The sequence below is a fragment of the Trichoplax adhaerens genome, genomic scaffold, assembly GCF_000150275.1.
Source record: "Trichoplax adhaerens TRIADscaffold_1 genomic scaffold, whole genome shotgun sequence".
Classification (NCBI taxonomy): domain Eukaryota; kingdom Metazoa; phylum Placozoa; class Uniplacotomia; order Trichoplacea; family Trichoplacidae; genus Trichoplax; species Trichoplax adhaerens.
Window position 1 is genome coordinate 10,326,491 of NW_002060943.1, and position 18,803 is coordinate 10,345,293.

The window sequence follows — 18,803 nt, forward strand, 5'->3', positions numbered from 1 at the left end:
AGAAATTGTCTTCCTTTTTAACAGTTCAGTAAAAAAAAAAAAAAACCTCAATCTTACAGTACTGTACTGTACAGTGTGCAGTACTGTAGAAGTCCATTCTGGTAATGTACTGTAAATAACGTACAGTACTGTACCGCACAGTAACTCTATTACAGCACTGGACAGTGTACACTGTACAGTACAGTATAATACAGGCTCATGCAGTACTGTATTGTACAGTACTGTTGATTCTCAGTTTCTCACCACTTTGAGTATGTTATTACGCTGCTAAAAGTTGAACTTTGGCCTTCTGGGTGTCGTGAAGATAGCTAGATGAAACAGTATGATACCACAACATACTGTAGCTAATTTGTATTACTACTGTACAGTATAGCATATTACGATGTTATACTGTGCTAAGTTTGGGAATATTTCGCATATTACGATGTTATACAGTACTGCATGAGATGTTACAAAAATGACTACGAGACCATTTTAGATTATACAACGTACAGTACAGTAAGAACTCGTTGGACAGCTTGTGCTAAGTTTGGGAATATTTCGCGCGCAGAACTGTACTGTACAGTACAGTACGTACACAGTATACAGTACAGTACAGTATGTTGTTCGAGAGTAGTACTGTACTGTACATACTGTACGAACCTTCAATACGATTGTTAGTATTAACTCTACAGTACTGTACCGTAGATAGTAATACTTAACACACTGTACTGTACAACTGTACTACTGTACTGTAAATGGATCGGAACGAAACTTAAACTTCTGGCTCTGATGTACTGTACAGTGTACAGTACAGTAACTACAGTAATGTTAATGTACTGTACAGTACTAACCACAAGTCAGTTGATAGTTTCTCTTTTTAATAATAAATTACTAAAGTAAGAATACGCCTTGCTGACAGTACTGTACTGTACTGTACAGTACTGTATAGGTGTTACTAGCTACTATAAAAAAGGCATGCCACGATGAAACTAGAAACCAGTCTCTGGACTAAATCTTAAAAGGTACGGAAAGATTTAGTAGTCCATGCCAGTATACTGTACACTACACTGTACTGTAAAGTACTAGATCAGATTCTAGATTCGATTTTATTTTGTCGTGTTTTGGGATCTAGTCGTTAACGCTGGTGGCTAAATTTTTTGAATGGTCTAGTTCTAATGTTCTATACAGTTTATGATGTCGTCAACTTCGCCGCATCTACCTGATCTACGTCAGAAACTCCTAAGCAAATGTGCTACAGGAAAATGTGATGCTGAGTCCTACGAATTCGCCAAGCAGTTACTCAATACAGAAGTTGATGTTTCGTATTTTATCGTCAATTTAAAGCGTTACATCCGATTGAATCAGGTATACTATACGTAAACATCACGGCACTGAAGGCCATCGATACAAACAAATATAAGAGTAAAGTAATTCATACTACTGCATCCTGAATTAATCCTCATATACAGTGTAGCAAATTGGTTATACTCGTATGCTTAATCGCTTATATTATCCTAAGGTACAAGTAGAGTTTCATATACAAAACAAGCTTCATAATTAAATCATACCGTATACATGGACTGTGTGTGCTACAGTTAGTCTTATTGCAAATCAGTGTAATGGTAGTATTCGGGTATACCCGTATATACGGTAGTATGCATCGTTAACAGTCTCGTGCATCTCCATCATTTTCAAACTCAATAACAAAATAGATCGACAACAGCACTGATATTCTCTCTATATGACTCTATATTTACGGATAAGTGACATTTTTTTATTCTGGATAAGATTAGAAATTAAATTCAATTAAATTGAATTGGTCTAACAGATTTTTTTACTATCTGCTCTTATAACAGCATCAAAACAACTTCTTGAATATCATGATAGTTGCCATGTACTTCTTATCAAAATACGCTTCTAATTTGCTAAATGCTGGCGATAACACTATCTGGAGAACAATCCACTTGTCTAATAAAGTGTTTCAAGAAAAAGTTTATCCTATGCATGGAGCAACGCAAATATTAAGTTTTATGGGTTACACGGAAAGTACTTCCGGTTCCATGAAATTTCCTTCAAATGTATTACTGCCTGATTATTCAAAAGTGGCGAAAATTTTAATGGATTTGATTGTAGGCATGGTCGAATTAAAGCAATTAGTTGATTATCCGAATCCTGATCTACTAACAAATCAGGTATTAACGTATACTGTAGTATTATTGACACCTATTATGGATTTTGGATAGTAAAGCCAGTTCATGATACTCTATGGTAGTACTGAGTAATTTACTTGTTTATTAATAATAAAAATAATGTATAGGTGTACTTTATGATGTGTAGATTCGGCTTTAAATGTTATCACTGTTCATCCATTTCATAGCAATTTTACATACATATCGAGCCTTGATTACTACTAAATAACTTCGCGAAGTTTAATTTTAAGCTATTTCTTTTAATCAACTATTGATACTATATTACTACAAGATACAGCAGATTCAGATATCCTATTGTGATTAATTAAATTAAGTACTTTGATAACGTCTGAGCGATGATGATGTACTGTAGCTTGCTATCTCGAGTCATGCACCTTATAGTAGGAATTAGTGATTTTTATATTTAGTTATAACGCGACATTGAAGGATATACCAGCATTTGTAACTCTAGATAGGCTTATATTTGCTCGTAGGCTAAAGTATAAAAATTGAATTCTAATAACATCCTGCAGAACAGATACATGCTCACATCTGCTGCATCAGCAAACACTAAAGTCTCACGAACAGCTCGAAAGTAGGAAAGATAAAGTGACTGTACAGTATTTATTTCATTTGGACGTCCGATAAATAGTTAATTAACTATAAAATTTAGTAGTAAATATTACACTATATTCTGACAATGAATGCATCCGCTATGGCATAAACTGTGTACTGTAGAATTTGTAAAGTTATGAAAACGATGTTAATTGGCACTTTTGCTTGTTTATCATTCTTTAGACAAAATCGAAAGAAAGTGTATCTGCCAATAAATCTAAAGAAGGTAACACCTTTCACTTACCTCTTTCGACTAGAAATGTTGATAATATAGTTGCAACACGTTTAATAAATTAGTTTACAGTTAGTTCAAGGAAGCATTAATCAATAAATGTATTTACTGGCATATAAACAGTAACTATAGATATTTCCTACTAATAATCTTCGGCGCTAATTCACTGAAAAAATTTATCTTTCTTTGTGCATGTATCCACTGTCATGCTATTTAATAATTGCGCCCACAACTGATAGCATCACTTGAACGATACTCGCATTACTAGGCATTATTCAGTAAATCTGTTATATTCTAAATTTTGCTGTACACCTGCAGGTGTACCAAATGAATCTCATCAAAATTCATCCGTTACACAAAAGAATCAATCTGTTGCGAGTACGCAATGTTTATCGAAGCCACCTGTTTTAGCAACAGCTCAATCTATCCAGGTAAGATACTAAATCCAAGTAAATTGCGATATTTGAGATATTTTTAAATCAGCCTTGGAATCACTTAGGATGATATAGCATAAACTGAGGAAACACAAGTTATAGCAACTTAAAAATTATAGCTAAATGTATCTGCTACATGCAGTATAGTTATACATACACTCAATTCTATTTTTATTCTACCTAGGATAAACTTATAATGGAAAAACTACGTGCTGCTTTTGTTGATCTTTTACACATGGATGAAAGAATTGATGTTGGCTTAAAATTAATCAATTTCGGATATTCAGATGAAATTGCAATAACAGCCGCCAAGTCCTGCACTGATATACAAAGTGCACTAGATTTTTTAGACCGCCAATGTGTTATTTGCTTTGATACATTTCCTGCGAATGAGGTAAATATTTTAAAATTTTATGCTCTCCTATTCTAGCCTGCTAACAATGCTAGCTTTATAAATATATCGAATACTTGCTTATTGAATAATCTTTGGCCTTTTAACTGCGTCAGTACGTAACATAATTATTAATGACTACTATTTGTTAACCAAAAATCCATCCTAAGCAGCCAACAAAGTAAAACAGGTTGCACAGTTGCGGATTAAGTTAATAGCTACAACGTGTGCGGCTTCCTTTACTATTTGGTTTCTTATTTTTCGGCTATTGATGAACCATGCCGTATACATTCTTTCCGATTCTGACCCTATGACCAGTTTATGTTACCTTAAAATCCAGTGTTTTTCAGTAAAGAATGATAGTAGACCTGGCCACAGTTATTTTCCATACTGTATGTATATTAGGTACCGACATAAGCAAAAATTATGTCATATACAGTATACTATTAAGTGCTAGCTTGTTTAATTTTATTTTAGACTGTAGCAAAGGTTTACTTATTAATAGATGAGAATTAAGTAATAAGCGTCTACCAATAAAAGGATACTAATTATAAACTCTGAGAATTGTATGCATTACAACATTAGCTTTCATATTAGTTAATTAATACAATGCTGATTTACCATTTTCTCACCTAATCTTTTAATAGGTGCTAAATTTTTCTGTCTGCCGACACGAATTTTGCAAAGATTGTTTATCGAAATTTATTGAATCTACGGTTAAAGAGAATAGTATCTTAAAGCTTAATTGCCCAGTATGCCAAATGCCAGATCTATCTATGGCTTCAGGAGAATATTTTAGCGTAGTTGACCAAATGGTGAGACACGATACGCTTGATATTAAATACATAAATACAGTAACAATACGTAGGAGATTTATTTGCCTTATTAAGTTTCTCTTATTCTGATACTGTAATGGGTTTTATGTAGGTTCGAAATCTGGTTAAAGATGGATATCTAGCGAAAGAAATATATGAATTATACGATATGAAGCTTAGAGATTATAATCTACATCAAGATCCACTATTTTTATGGTGTCCTCACGTACGTTCGTTACTATAATATTCATTATCTTTTTAATTTATTATAATATACTTATAAGAATTTCATACCTCTTCTAATAAAAAAGCAGTTATTAAAGTTGCATATGCTGTGTGATTATCATTAGATTTTTTGGCGACATAGAATATAAAATTCCCTAGCGATCGTTAACTTACTATTAATATATTGTGGCCTTAATCTACCGTTTTATTACTAATAATTGGTATTTTTATACATAATTTGCTTGTTTGGTTTATGTACATGAAAAGCAATTAGATGACCACTTAAGTAGAGTTAATTTCGAAATGAAGCTTAAATATGTGAAAGCTACTCGAATCTAATCTATATAAAATATCAACTTTGGAAATCTATGAATTTAGTGCTAGTCCGAGCTAATAATAGAAATTGCTTAATTTTGTAACAGTGCTCGAATGGTTTTGAGAGAGATCCCTTTTCTCCACTTAAAGTTCAATGTAATTTGTGTCTCAAATTTACATGTTATAAATGCCGTATCAAGGTTGGAGAACTTATTTTAAGCTCTATGTCAACTTTATAATGTATTTGCTGTATATCTTATGTAAAGATCCTGTAATCGACGTAACTTTATTAGAGTTAACGTTTAACATTTACGCCTAGTTGTAGACTGAATACAAGTAACATCTTTTATCTGAAGGGTACAGTACATAAATATTATTAGCACGCAGTTAAGTAATGTTACTGCAGTAGTGAAACTGTGAGAGTATTATACTTCGATTAAATGATTTAGTATAGAGTTCCTTCATTATTAGTATATAAAATATTGCACTAGTTTGAATAGATATAACAATGTTGATAAGTTCTGTAATAAAAATTAATCTAGTGGAATAAACTACATGATGACGTAAACTGCGAAGATTACCGGAAAAGGCTATCTGAAAAGAAGAATGAGGAAGAGCTTCTATCCATTTTGAATGATCTAGAGAAAACTGGATTGCGTACGTCTATAAATCGTATTTGTAATTTATTGATGTCCTACGTTAATATTAATATAATTAGTATACTTTAACAATTAAATTTTTAAATTTCCGTTGATACGTTATCAATATTATAATATTGTTACCATCATTTCTAAGAATTAGCCATTCTGTAGGAATGTCTGTCAATTCGGTCATTCCTTAGATTAACATTAACCACATCAATGGAATGAGTTCACCTAGTATACAGTATATTAGCTAATTTCTTGTACTAAATTGGTATAAAAGATGGTTGTAAATTAAAATTTATTATTAATTATGATGCTATTTGTAATTTCATACAAATTCAGAATGTCCTTCTTGTAACTGTAAATTTGAGCATGCCAAAGGTGGTTGTATGCATATGACATGCTCAAATTGTACGTTTCAGTTCTGTTGCGGATGTGAGCATCAATTTTATGAAAATTCGAAGGTATGGACTGTTATGTTAACTAATTTTTTATTGATCTATCTATGAATAATATATTTTTAATGTGAACATGTGTCCTTGTAAGTAATCGATACGTGATCGGTGGTTATTTTTACTTATAAGTATGTAGAAGTTAGAATAGTAATAATCACAATAAAAATTTTATTTTATTAATTATTGGTACTACATATATTCAGCAGTATACCGCACATTATGTATCTCATAGAGCAAATCATTTTTTTGTTACTGTGTTTGCAAGCACAACGTGTGATATTATTTATTATATGTTGCACTAATATTAATATATTTCGATAATTGATTGATATTTAGAATGTGTCAACTTTTAAAATCTTCTTGATTTGTATCCTTAAAAATTAGTCGTGCCAATTTCTGAACTGTCGTATAGATGGATTACATGCCCACCATCCGCGTAATTGCCTGTACTATTTACGTGATTGGAGTGTTGATCGATTACAAAAGTTGCTAAGGGAAAATAACAAAGAATTTGATACTTCAATGCCATCTGATCACGACGGTATTATAAAATGCAGATAACATAACTTAAACACAGCATTTCTTATACTTTATAGTAATGTATTGTTCACTTACTATCGCTTTTTTCTGTAATGCAACAAGACTCGAACAAAGTAGTTATGATATCGTAATGGCAATCTATGCCTTAGCGCTTTATAATTATGTGTAATGCCATACACTAATATAGCACATTTAAAGCTGTATCTAATCCACAGTTGGACTTATGGCTTATATAGGCAGATGTCATATTATAGAATTGAAAGAAAAAGAAGATAGTGCTACGATTGAAACGGAAGAGAGAGAGTGTAATCGGGAAGCTCCAGTAGGATATCGAGGTGTTTGCATGTAAGTTTTCTGACTGTGCATATTCGTGATACGAGTGAATTTATGGTAAAATATTCGTATAAATTTTGATGAAACATCCTCACTGTATGTTATGTAAATCCCACAATATTATATTAGAATTAATTTTTCGAAAAATATAGATATAGATAATATACTTTGATAATTACTTTATCTGTATCTGTAAAATTAGTTGTTTACTGCATTTTATAATTAAATTTATTATCGATATTATTGATAGCTGTGTGCTAATAAATAAATATATAATCGGAATGATTTTTTGAAAAGCTGTATTTATTTTTCTACATTCAATTTTATGTACAATAAGTATTACCATTATCATGTATAGCGAAATTATTGTTTTCTTTTTTTAACATTATGGCACTACCCATCTTTTAGGAAGCATTTTAAAGAATATTTGGTTGAGTTGATTCGTCTTTACCAGTTGGACCCCGCGGATTTGTATGACATAAATGAATTGATAACAACTCTTTCAAGATATGGAATTTCTTACCCATCCGAAAGCAACGATAAGAAAGATTACATGGAAAAATTGCGAATGGTATGTTATAGGATGGCCGTGGCCATAATTAAATCTTGCCTGAAAGTTTTTTACGTTGCATAAGAATTCCAATTTGCTAATCTATGTTTTTGATATCCTTTTTGATGGATATTCTTACTATTTACAATTAAAAACATCTATATTGTTATCATCTAATAGATAATAAGAAAAGACCTTGCGCTATCAGCAGTGAAGAAATGACAGCGAAATCATGCTTGAAATACTTCGAATCGAGTTATAGGGATATGCCTTGGTTGTAATGTACAATAATGAATTGATAGTCATTGTGTAAATGTTTCGATTACAGTACTTGAATCCGGTTTTATCATCAGCATCTTACATAGACGTAAAGCAAGGTGATAGCGTATACACATGCTAATTGTAACAATTTCATATCCATAGCATAAGATGATTTAATAGTAATCATACCTATATGGAGACATATTATATAGTCTAAATTTCGTAATCGTTACATACTGTAAATGTTTGAAGCAAAAATAATAATATCTTATATCTAGAATGATGTATTTGTATATTTTTCTACGTGCTATTTAAAAATTGCTAGAAATATTTGTTAACACATTTTCAAAATGTACTAAAACCTAACTCAAGGTTGCTATATCGACTATTCTGAGCTAATACATAGATAAATGACCCCATGGTAGATATGCTGTTAAATAGCGATCACGTGTACCAGATGATCCTTTTTTTTCTTGAATTGGTAATATGTTTTGCATAACCACTATACGGTGTACGCAGTATATTTGTTCTATATATTAGCAGCAATGCATCATGATGTTAACTGATTCTATTACGAAGCGTATTCCAGGGAATAAAATTTCTTATCCGTTTTAAAATATGTGTTACTAATACCATTGGAGGTAAGTTTAAATTATCTAGCCTTTTATGCCAAAGAGCCAGCAAAAATAGAAGATTTTTCTATTACAAATATCAAAAGGCATAAAATGCTATCAAATTTACTTTTAAAATTACATCAGCTGCATTTGATTAGATTATACTCGGATATAGCAACTAGAGACATAAAAAAAACAAATTTGATATTCCTTAACGATCTAAGTAGTTCCATAGGAGTAGATCTTTTATTTATGACCATATTGATTTATAATAATTTAATAATACATGATGACAAAATTACAATTCTTTATTATTTGGCTCATTAATAATTATAATGTACAAATGATGAAATTGCGACAAAATGAAGAAAATAGTACACTATATAACAAATTTTTAAAAATTAACCTTATTAAGGCTACATCTTGCTTAAAATGAAATAATTTTTGCATAAAATTCAGATATTAAAATCAAGAACTCTAACCCAAAGCGCACTAAAAAAATGCGTGTATCTACTGAGAGGATATTAATTAGCTTTTATATATCGAAAGTAGAATGTGTTCTTTCTACATTACTAGAAAAATCCAGACATAATGAATCATCACACTATACGTATTCTAACTTGTAGCAGTCAAATGTAATGCAGCAGTAGAGTATCAATTAAGGATAATAAATATTCTCATTGTTAATACTCGTTTATACAGATTTAAATATAATTAATACAGTAACTACAATATGTAATAGTACAGTAGCACGAGCGCGATAAATATAACATAGTATTTAACAATGGTGCATTAATGGTGCATTACTTGTAAGCAGCGCGTTAGTTGTAATTATTTCGAAAATGGTCTACTACAATTATGTATTCAATCTCTTCGGTTATTTTAATGTTTAATAAGCAATTCAAGTATCCATATATTAAGGGAAAATCAAGATACACTAAGAATATTTCCAACTCTTGTTATCTTACATTTTATCGTATTTACATCAAGTATTAATGAAAGTTATGACTAAGATCTTAGTCAGATACTCCAGGCTTTGTGAGTTTTGCGCAAAGTCCGTTGGAATTCAATGAAAAATATTGAACTAAATCATCCAAAGAAATAAATTCAATATATTTACGAGCAATAATTAGGCTATCCTGTTGCAATTCTGGCAATCGAAAGTGAAGAATGTCATCATTTTCTTTCACTGATAAGGCAAATTCTCCCTTATAACTTTCACTCTTTCTAATCAAAAATAGATTGCATCCATCTACACTTTCCGATAGCAGTAATTTTTCAGCATCAGCTCTTTTCATCTCTCCATAATAGTATCTGAAATTAATAATTTGTAATATTAGCCGCATAACCACGACTGTCCCAGTATGTGACAGCGCTATATGACATAATACGTAGGTTACGGTAGATATATTATAACAGCGTGTAATATTACGGACTCATAGAAAACAAGGGCTTCTTGTAGTCTGCTATTGCGATTGTATAGGATACTACAGGTATGATATCTTTTTTCACGTAAGAACTACACGATAAAGTCTATTATAAATTCTTTACCAGGTAGGTTAGGACACAGAAACCAATATTTATACTTAACCTTAATGAAGACTATATCTAAAAAAGTATTCTCATTAGACTGGTCAATGACTACCATAATGGGAGTAACCAATAAGTATTCACGCAGCACGTATGAGCTGTTATTGTAATTGAATTACGAGCAATTTGATGATACGAGCATAGAATTTAATTTTTTACTCACGGTTGGAACAGAAGATCATTTATTGTTAGATCATCATCGACATCATTATTCTTAAATTGTGATACTTGACGTTTGATCCTTTCCTTGCCACTTGAATCAACGCACGGTTTAAGTCCATTATTGTCGTCCACGTAGTAAGTTACTAGCGATAATAATGACGGAAACGTAACCCTTACACTAATTAAAAAGTGGCCAGAACACAAGCGACGAATTAAATAATGGCAAATTCGCTTTCCATCTTTAACAGATAGACTAAAATCACCAAGGTATGTGTCACTTGGACGAACAGCAAATGAACCTTGCTGATTAACTTTTTTATATAACATTTTATCAATATCTCCTCGTGAAAGGCCTGTAAAGAACCATCTAGATTTTCAATCGAGCAAAAAGAAGTTAGAGCTTACAATCCTTGTAATATGTAATTAGTCAAGTTACAGTATAATCGTCGTCATATAATTATGAATCAATATCTAGCAATATAAACGTAAGTAAAATAAAATTTCTAAGAACTAAATTGAATCGTAAAAGTTTTCTTTGTTACTCGTGATACTGATGAAAACATTGATGTTGGTCATTAATCATATCCCATATATATTGCTATTTGATAAGTCAGGTCAATGATGGTGGTACTAGAAAAGGCGTCCATGCAGTGTTCAATACTTTATCGCTTTTAGGTTATAGGATAAGTAAAAAATGAATTAGTAACGCCCCAAAAATGACAATACAGTCCTAATTTTTCTGCAACACATACTGTACAGTGTACACTGTGTACAGTATGATGCGTTCTGCATCGCCAGTATTGTAATCCGTCGAAAAAATACAATAATAACCAGTAAGAATAGTGAAATTTAATGCGATGTAAACATTATTCACTAAAGTCGTGGATGTTTACTACTGTTTACTTATATTTATATATATACGAGTATATTGGTTCACTATTACAGTACTGCATCAACAATAATGTTACGGCATACTGTACACAGTACAGTGTACGGTATATGTCAATGCTTGTATACGATGTCTAAACATACAAGTCTCAGATATTATTCAACATAAGGTACTTTGTACCAGTAACGTAAGGAGAACTACTTTTTCTTTAAACGAGCTATATAAGTTTGGGGATAAATATGAAATTAATTTGCCAATAGAGCCTATGCCCTAATTCACCTACGTAATAATATACTGTAGATACTGTAGAGCATAATGAAAAAAGATTAAATGGGAGGGCAAAATATGATACCCATCAAATTGATCCTGATAATCATATACGTATAATGAAGCCATATCTGGCTGAAAGATTTGTAATTCGTATTATCATATTACTATTACAATTGAAAACTTTAAAATGTGCGAGACATCACAGACTGCGATAGAATACCGTATTTACAAAACTATAAAAGTGATTATGAAGAGTTTCTTATTGCACTAGTGTATATATAGCGATGATACGTACAGTATAAGTCTTTCGACAAAATTTAGAGTTTTTCATATGGATGATCGCAATTAAATTCAGACTAGAATCATAAATCCGTGAATAAACCGTACAAATGGACAAATACAATAGATATTAACATTTTTGAAGTTTGGGTAGTACATTAAGTACTGTATGTTAAGATAAAAATTTTTTGCCAGATAAAAGCAAAACAATCAGGACAAGTTTGTAATAGAACAATCTAGGTTAGATGTAAGTTTTATATCGATAATTGCTGGAATGAAAATCACCCGTGTTATCACTGTACGAGCGTCGTACAGTACTTACTGTACTGTACACAGTACGTATAATGGGCCTACGGTAATTTGCGAGCACATAAAATATTTTGGATAAGATTATACACGTAAATTATTGCGTTGCTGTGTTTGTAACCACATTACTTTAGCCATCATTTCTTTTTCTTTTTTAAATTCTTTACATTACAATTAAGTGTCTATATTATTAAAACACATTAGGGCTATCGCGAGTCGATTGTAATCATATATCATATACGCGTATATATATATATATTCGTCCAGTTAGCAACATTACTATCGAATCATAAACTTTCTAATAAGATCAAGTCTTTCTGATGAGAGTATCTAAGTTGATATACAAGTATACTTATCATGTACGAGTGCAGGATCAAGCAATGGCATACTGTACATTAAAACTACTAACGACCCATCATTGATTATTTATTATTCCCTTGTAGATCGAGGTTACTGTACTAATATCAATACGTACGTCAACATTGCATTAGCATACGTCTTCTACAATTTTAATAACTTATCTACTGTACTATTACTAGGAATATTATCTAGATTTCTGAAATGTCTACCAAGATAATTTGAGGCCTATTCGTGAAAATTCTTTTACATCGAAATCAAAGCAGTCAACACAACTTGAAAGTTGTGTCCTATCTAAGCTATTGTAGTTGAAATTACACTGTGTTAGAGGGAGAGATATGCATCGGTAGTAATATTTAATGCTGTTCTGCATGAGAGATTGAGATAGCCATTATTCCTCATAAAACATTAATCATAATTAATTGATCACTGTCCTCTAAATATCCAATACGACATATACAAAGAGCACTAGGGTATCTTACGGTTGATCTTGCAAGTGGCTGACACTGATATGATTATACGGTGGCGGTAAATTTTTGACATGATCATTGACCTCTTCCCTAACAACTTGAGCAATTTCTTCTTTGTGGTTATTTTTCAACCTTTCCGGTGCATGACTACAGTAGTCCTGATCATTAGTTGAATTTTTACGATCGTTGATAAGTGGAACAGTTTGCTCACTTTTGCGGGTCTTTGGCTTGCCGTAACTTAAGACATTTGATAGAAATGATCTAAATCTATCTCTGCCATTGGAACCGCCTTCCGGTAGATCACGATTAAAGAAAAGTAATTTCTTGGTATATTTTTCTTCAGCTTTTTCGGCTACTTCGTAAATGTCGACGCTTATTTCATCATCGTCAACGTCTGCGTACAGATCCAATCTATCTTCATCTCCGGTTGATGGTGAGTTTCCCATAATTATATATATCCACGTTCTATGATGTCGAATCAATTCTAGACGGATTGATTTTTAACTAAGTATAATACTGTAGTTAGTTATTTCGGAGCGAAACCTTTAACTGGAGAATCTACACGCATACAGGCAAGTTATTTTGTTCAACTGGTCACTAGTCAGTAGGTTAGTAGAGTACGCTTGGATACTACTGAATACGCTATTTATGCATCTGGATACAGTATAATATACCGTCGATGTTTTTTACTTCTGTACAGTACAGTATGAACCAGATACAGATGTACAGTACAGTACAATGTTACTATCACTGACTCCTTTTTTACTAGTACTGTACTGTAGGTCCGCGCTCGCTATACTGTACTGTACTGTACTGTACAGTACTGTACTGACAAGTTCTACAGTACAGTACTGTACAGCACGGTACAGTATTGTACTGTATTCTACCTTGTACAATGTACTGTAAATCCTTACTATTTGTAAACTTTGGAAATTTATAGACTAGAATACAGCGTTAGTTACTTACCACTTTAGTTAAAGTTAGTCAAAGTTTTAGCAGAATACTCGACATTTTGTCGACAGTAAATACTTACTGTGCATAAGAAGAAGTAAAATAAAGCCAAAATGATAGTAATTTCTATTTTACTAGCTATAGCAAGTCGCTTATTGCTATTTCAATCGGACATTTTAAGTAAATTGATGATCAATATTGCTATCAACACACCTATTACTTCATGGAATCGAGGTAACGTAAACTATTCGCCGTATGATCATGTTTAGCTAACTTTAATGCTTAATAAGATTGAGTATTACTAAAGTATAAAAGAAGTCACAGATATTTATTGCACTGATTTATACCTGCAGTATTATGTAATCATACACAGTATTTAAAACAACATACAGTACAGTACTGTAATTGAAATGATTTACGGCTGGCAATCCAAAAAAGCTTTCTCCAATAACTTTAGCTGGCAACAGTAGAAGCCTGCAATTTCACATTTCTTTACAAAACTTTGTTTGCGAGAGCACCTCGGAAACACGAAGTTCGCTGATAATAAGAAGCTTATACGGTGTATTACTAAATGCACCCTCAAGTGATGCCACCTTGAAGGATCATATCATTTTTTGACTATCGTAACTATCATTTAGCGTTTTGCTGAAACTGTTAATAGATGGAAGGTGTGCAATCACAGCAGTAACTACGATTTAGAGCAGTAGTGTCGAACTATAAACTCTCTCTTGCACTCGAATTCTACACGTATAAAATTCGTAAGATATAATGTTACTATACTGTAAAACATGTAGGATGGCAATGGACTAATATACTACGCTTAAGAAGTAGCTGAAAGAACTTACTCTCAAAATCTCATAGTATAGTTAATTAATTAATATATATAGTAAGCTAGATCGTAAGTTCATTAAAATTGGCATGAGTAGATGACAATGCATACATTAATTCGGCTTTTTTTATTGAGTATCTCTAAAAAGGCCACAGAGGAGAAATTCATTATAATCACTCTATTTTGTTTCGATCGTACTCGCAATCTGATATTTTTAGTCTACGCAATACATACATATCGTGCGAGTATGTCATACTGTATGTACTAGAATCAGTGGGCTTCCGTTTATATATGTTGTGTTATTCCGTAATCAATTGCATGCAATTAGAATAAAGTAACTAAATCATCAAGTAATGATCTTAATTAAAACTTTTACGATGTTGTTTACCATAATATGCTAGTGTTTATACGCGTTATGCTCATATACTAATTTTTATCAAATTAGTTCATTGTCGATACTGAAATTATAATAAATGTAATTTTTCTTCAAATTTTATGAAAAAAATCCAAGTTGTGGAAGGAATAACTTACATCCAGAATGGAATACCTGCCTATAGCGGAGATAATTTCCACCAGGTAACTAACGATCTTTCTGACATGCATGATACTGACTACACGGCACACGAATAATAGTTATAATCTACTGTACTGTACGTGAGAATGAATATCGCAGTTCCCGTGCCTTACCATATCACAAGGTATCTTGCAGTTATATAGTATAAAAATGATTAATTTCTATGAGTTGTAAATAATTCACTATTTATCAACCTGTGAATTACAATTATTGAGAAAACCATTATTTACCTTGGTATACACAACCATTTTATACCCAACGTGGCACTTTTTAGAAACTTATCGATATTTACTAAGATGACATACAATTTACGATAGCACGACATGGCGTAAATACGTTATATTGCGTTGAAAATACAATTCTAGAATAACTTGTTCGCTAACTGGCAATACTTGTCATATCTAAAATTTCAGACTCCGTTGGTTCTATCATTTTTCTACCTGCTACGAAACTCTCACGAGCAGCTCTTAAACCTGGTGTTTATAGTAAGCATACGTATTACAAACATGACTATTTGCAATTAATGAACGATATACGTAGGCCTTTTATTGCGGTGCTGCACCTACCTCCAATTTAGTATTAATTCATGCTAGATAGGATTGTATTGCATATAGTGACCTGATATACTCTATTTAAAACAGTATTGGATACCAAAATATGCTGCAAATGTAATAACATACCATTAATATGAATAACATTGTAGGATAGCCCTTTAAATAAGTTTAAATTTATTTTTATTAACTAAAGTAATAGCGTCTTACAATTTTTTGCAAGGTTTTTGATCTAGGAATCAGCTATAATCTGTATCATATCAGCAAACATACCCTTTCAGCAATTGTAAGATAATTATTCAATTTTTAATTTTTGATCGTTCATATGTATATAAAAATTGATATTATTATTCTGCTTGCATATTTTAAAAGTTTAAGAGAAAACCTTCAATTCAAGGGTATTACTTTATATTCACATTATATTCAAAATCCGAATTTTTTAAAGATCAGATAAAATCTTTTAACTGACATACGTCGCATAAAACAAACTCTTGCATCCAAAATGATGTAGAAATACATATCGAATCTATATCTTGCTAACTACTGCCGTAACCTATTTACTTAAATTAATCATCAACAACGGAATATACAGTTCAGTTATTACTTTCAATGTTCTTATATACTCTCTCTACAATTATAAATACAACGAAAAGATGTCCAAAAATATATCACCTCGTTTACATTCAGTATCTGAAATAAGGGAATATTTAGTCAATTTAAAAGATGATTGTATATTACCTACTAAAAATTAAATTACTAAGGTTCTGGTGGTACTATGTCTTTAAATACGTTTTACTAACGAATTTCAGACTTTATTCAGTATCTCAGTGTCCTTATTATGCCGTACTAATATTTGAACATTTTGATATTTACTAAAAATGGTACTTTCATTTGTATTACTGCATAAAATCTACATTAATTCACTTAATAATTTTCCTGCTTCTTTTGAGAACTTTTTAAGTCAGTTATTATGATTAATTTAATACTATTTAATCAGATTTCCAAGGAAGAAAAAATTAAAAGCAAAATTAGTAAAAGTTCGAACACCATTCTGGTTAATCAGAGCTCTATAATGGTTACGCCAACTCTTGTATCAATATTGTACGTAACAACATCCAATATAAAATTAACATCTTTAGTTTTATTGATAACTGGTAACTTAAAATTGTTAGGTTTACAAATATTAACAATTGTTGTAATATTTGTGCCGGAACTCTTGAAACATTTACAAATTTATTCATGTCTTTTTAGATATTTATTACATCCATTTTCCATACTGACATGCATAGCCAAATCAGTCATTATCATTAATAATTATGCAGTGACATTAGCTATCCTTCTAACCCTGAAACGTAAGTTATGATTTAGTATGACTTAAATAGTAAATTGCATTAATGACTGACAATACTATATCCATATTAAAATATAACTTGCCCTGCTTTATATAATGTTATTCTGTAGGTAAAGGTGTAGCGGCAATGCTTGCACTTGCTGCTGCTTCATATCAAAGTCTATATCCATTCATGTTGGTTATTCCTTTGTCGCTTCACTTATGCAGCGAAGCTAACGTTAGTAGAACTGTACAATATCTTATGAGCAAAAATTGTTTTACTAAGTTTAATTCCAATAGAATATACTAATTACAGATTTTATTACAGGATAACTATTCAATGAAACGAAGCCAGATTATCAAATTTATTAATTATGTGATATGCTTTTGCTTATGGTTTGTAATATTACTTGGAACATCATATATACTCCTTGGGTCTTGGGACTTTATGCGAGCGACATATGGATTTATGTTAGTTTAAAATTTTTATGTAGTTAATTTGGCTTATTTATTTACGATATATTATAATTCCTAGACTATCAGCTCCAGATATGGAACCGAACTTAGGACTCTTTTGGTATTTCTTCACCGAAATGTTTGATCATTTCAAACTATTTTTCCTCTTTGTCTTTCAAATAAACGCATTTTTCTATTTAGTGCCATTAACGTTTAGACTAAGGTGTGCAGCCAGCTGAATCAATCTCTAATGATATAGTTCTGTCTTGAAATGTTTCATCTTAGCTAATCAATTACACTTGGTTAGGTATGATCCAATCTTTCTTACGTATTTGACTTGCCTGCTGATAGCCGCATTTAAGTCTTATCCCTCCCTTGGAGATTTAACCTTCACTTTGGCGCTATTACCAGTTTGGTCTCATTTATTAAAATGTAACTTCTACTCGTATTACGTGACCTAGATTAAATAATCGTGATTAAACTACTCTCACTATCAGTGTTTCTCTTTCTGAACGAATAATCCTGCTTCATCCTCGACTACCAACTTAGATTGCCGTAACAGTTTCGTAATAGTAATTATGATCTTAAGCTCAACTGTTCTGGCTCCTATCCTATGGTATTTATGGATATATGCTGGAAGTGCAAATGCAAATTTTTTCTATGCTGTTACGCTAATGCATTCCACTGCTCAGGTAGATCTTTAACAATTGATACTATTTTTATGGAAAATTGCTAATCTAGATTACAATTATACGTACTTTTACTAGGTGTTCTTAGTAGCTGATCTTCTTTACAGCTACATCATTCGAGAGCATGATTTATATCACGGTACAGAGCGTGATTATTCATTGACAAAACCTTTGCTCAGTCAAATAGACTGAAGCTGAAGATTATGGAAAATTTTAGTATTCATATTTACTTTGGCTTGAAGCTACAATTCTTTTCTGTCTTAAGAAATAATATTTTGTATAATATATGATGTTTGTTGACCTCATTTTTTAGTATAGCAGTATTTAAAATTCATATTGGCTGAAAAATTGAATTACGATTATGAGAATGTTGCTACTAAGATTTCTGATGAATATATTCCAATTTTAATGACTAGCTAAATAAATTGATGCCACTTCGGTAAATCAGTCCATGGTCAGCCCTTGGGTAGATTCAGAGCAGTAATTCACAGCTACTGCAGTATAC

The 18,803-nt window shown here is 31.6% G+C and overlaps 3 protein-coding genes across 3 annotated transcripts; 1 reads left to right on the forward strand and 2 right to left on the reverse strand.

Annotated features, from left to right (window-relative positions):
- Nucleotides 1–1,176: 1,176 nt before the first annotated feature.
- TRIADDRAFT_52519 (uncharacterized protein) lies at nt 1,177–7,773 on the forward strand (the record flags this gene model as incomplete). The annotated part of the gene is made up of 14 exons (XM_002108203.1): nt 1,177–1,347; nt 1,839–2,174; nt 2,970–3,012; nt 3,337–3,449; nt 3,637–3,846; nt 4,491–4,658; nt 4,771–4,884; nt 5,306–5,398; nt 5,741–5,855; nt 6,185–6,306; nt 6,682–6,838; nt 7,074–7,182; nt 7,579–7,600; nt 7,753–7,773. The coding sequence occupies 14 exons, from the start codon at nt 1,177–1,179 to the stop codon at nt 7,771–7,773; spliced, it is 1,794 nt and encodes a 597-aa protein (XP_002108239.1).
- Nucleotides 7,774–9,611: 1,838 nt separating this feature from the next.
- Nucleotides 9,612–11,632, reverse strand: TRIADDRAFT_52520 (uncharacterized protein; the record flags this gene model as incomplete). The annotated part of the gene is made up of 3 exons (XM_002108944.1): nt 9,612–9,909; nt 10,349–10,714; nt 11,589–11,632. 3 exons carry the CDS (start codon nt 11,630–11,632, stop codon nt 9,612–9,614), a joined length of 708 nt encoding a protein of 235 aa, XP_002108980.1.
- A 1,294-nt stretch (nt 11,633–12,926) lies between these two features.
- Nucleotides 12,927–13,364, reverse strand: TRIADDRAFT_52521 (uncharacterized protein; the record flags this gene model as incomplete). Its single annotated transcript, XM_002108945.1, has 1 exon — nt 12,927–13,364. The coding sequence occupies one exon, from the start codon at nt 13,362–13,364 to the stop codon at nt 12,927–12,929; it is 438 nt and encodes a 145-aa protein (XP_002108981.1).
- Between the last annotated feature and the right edge of the window lie 5,439 nt (nt 13,365–18,803).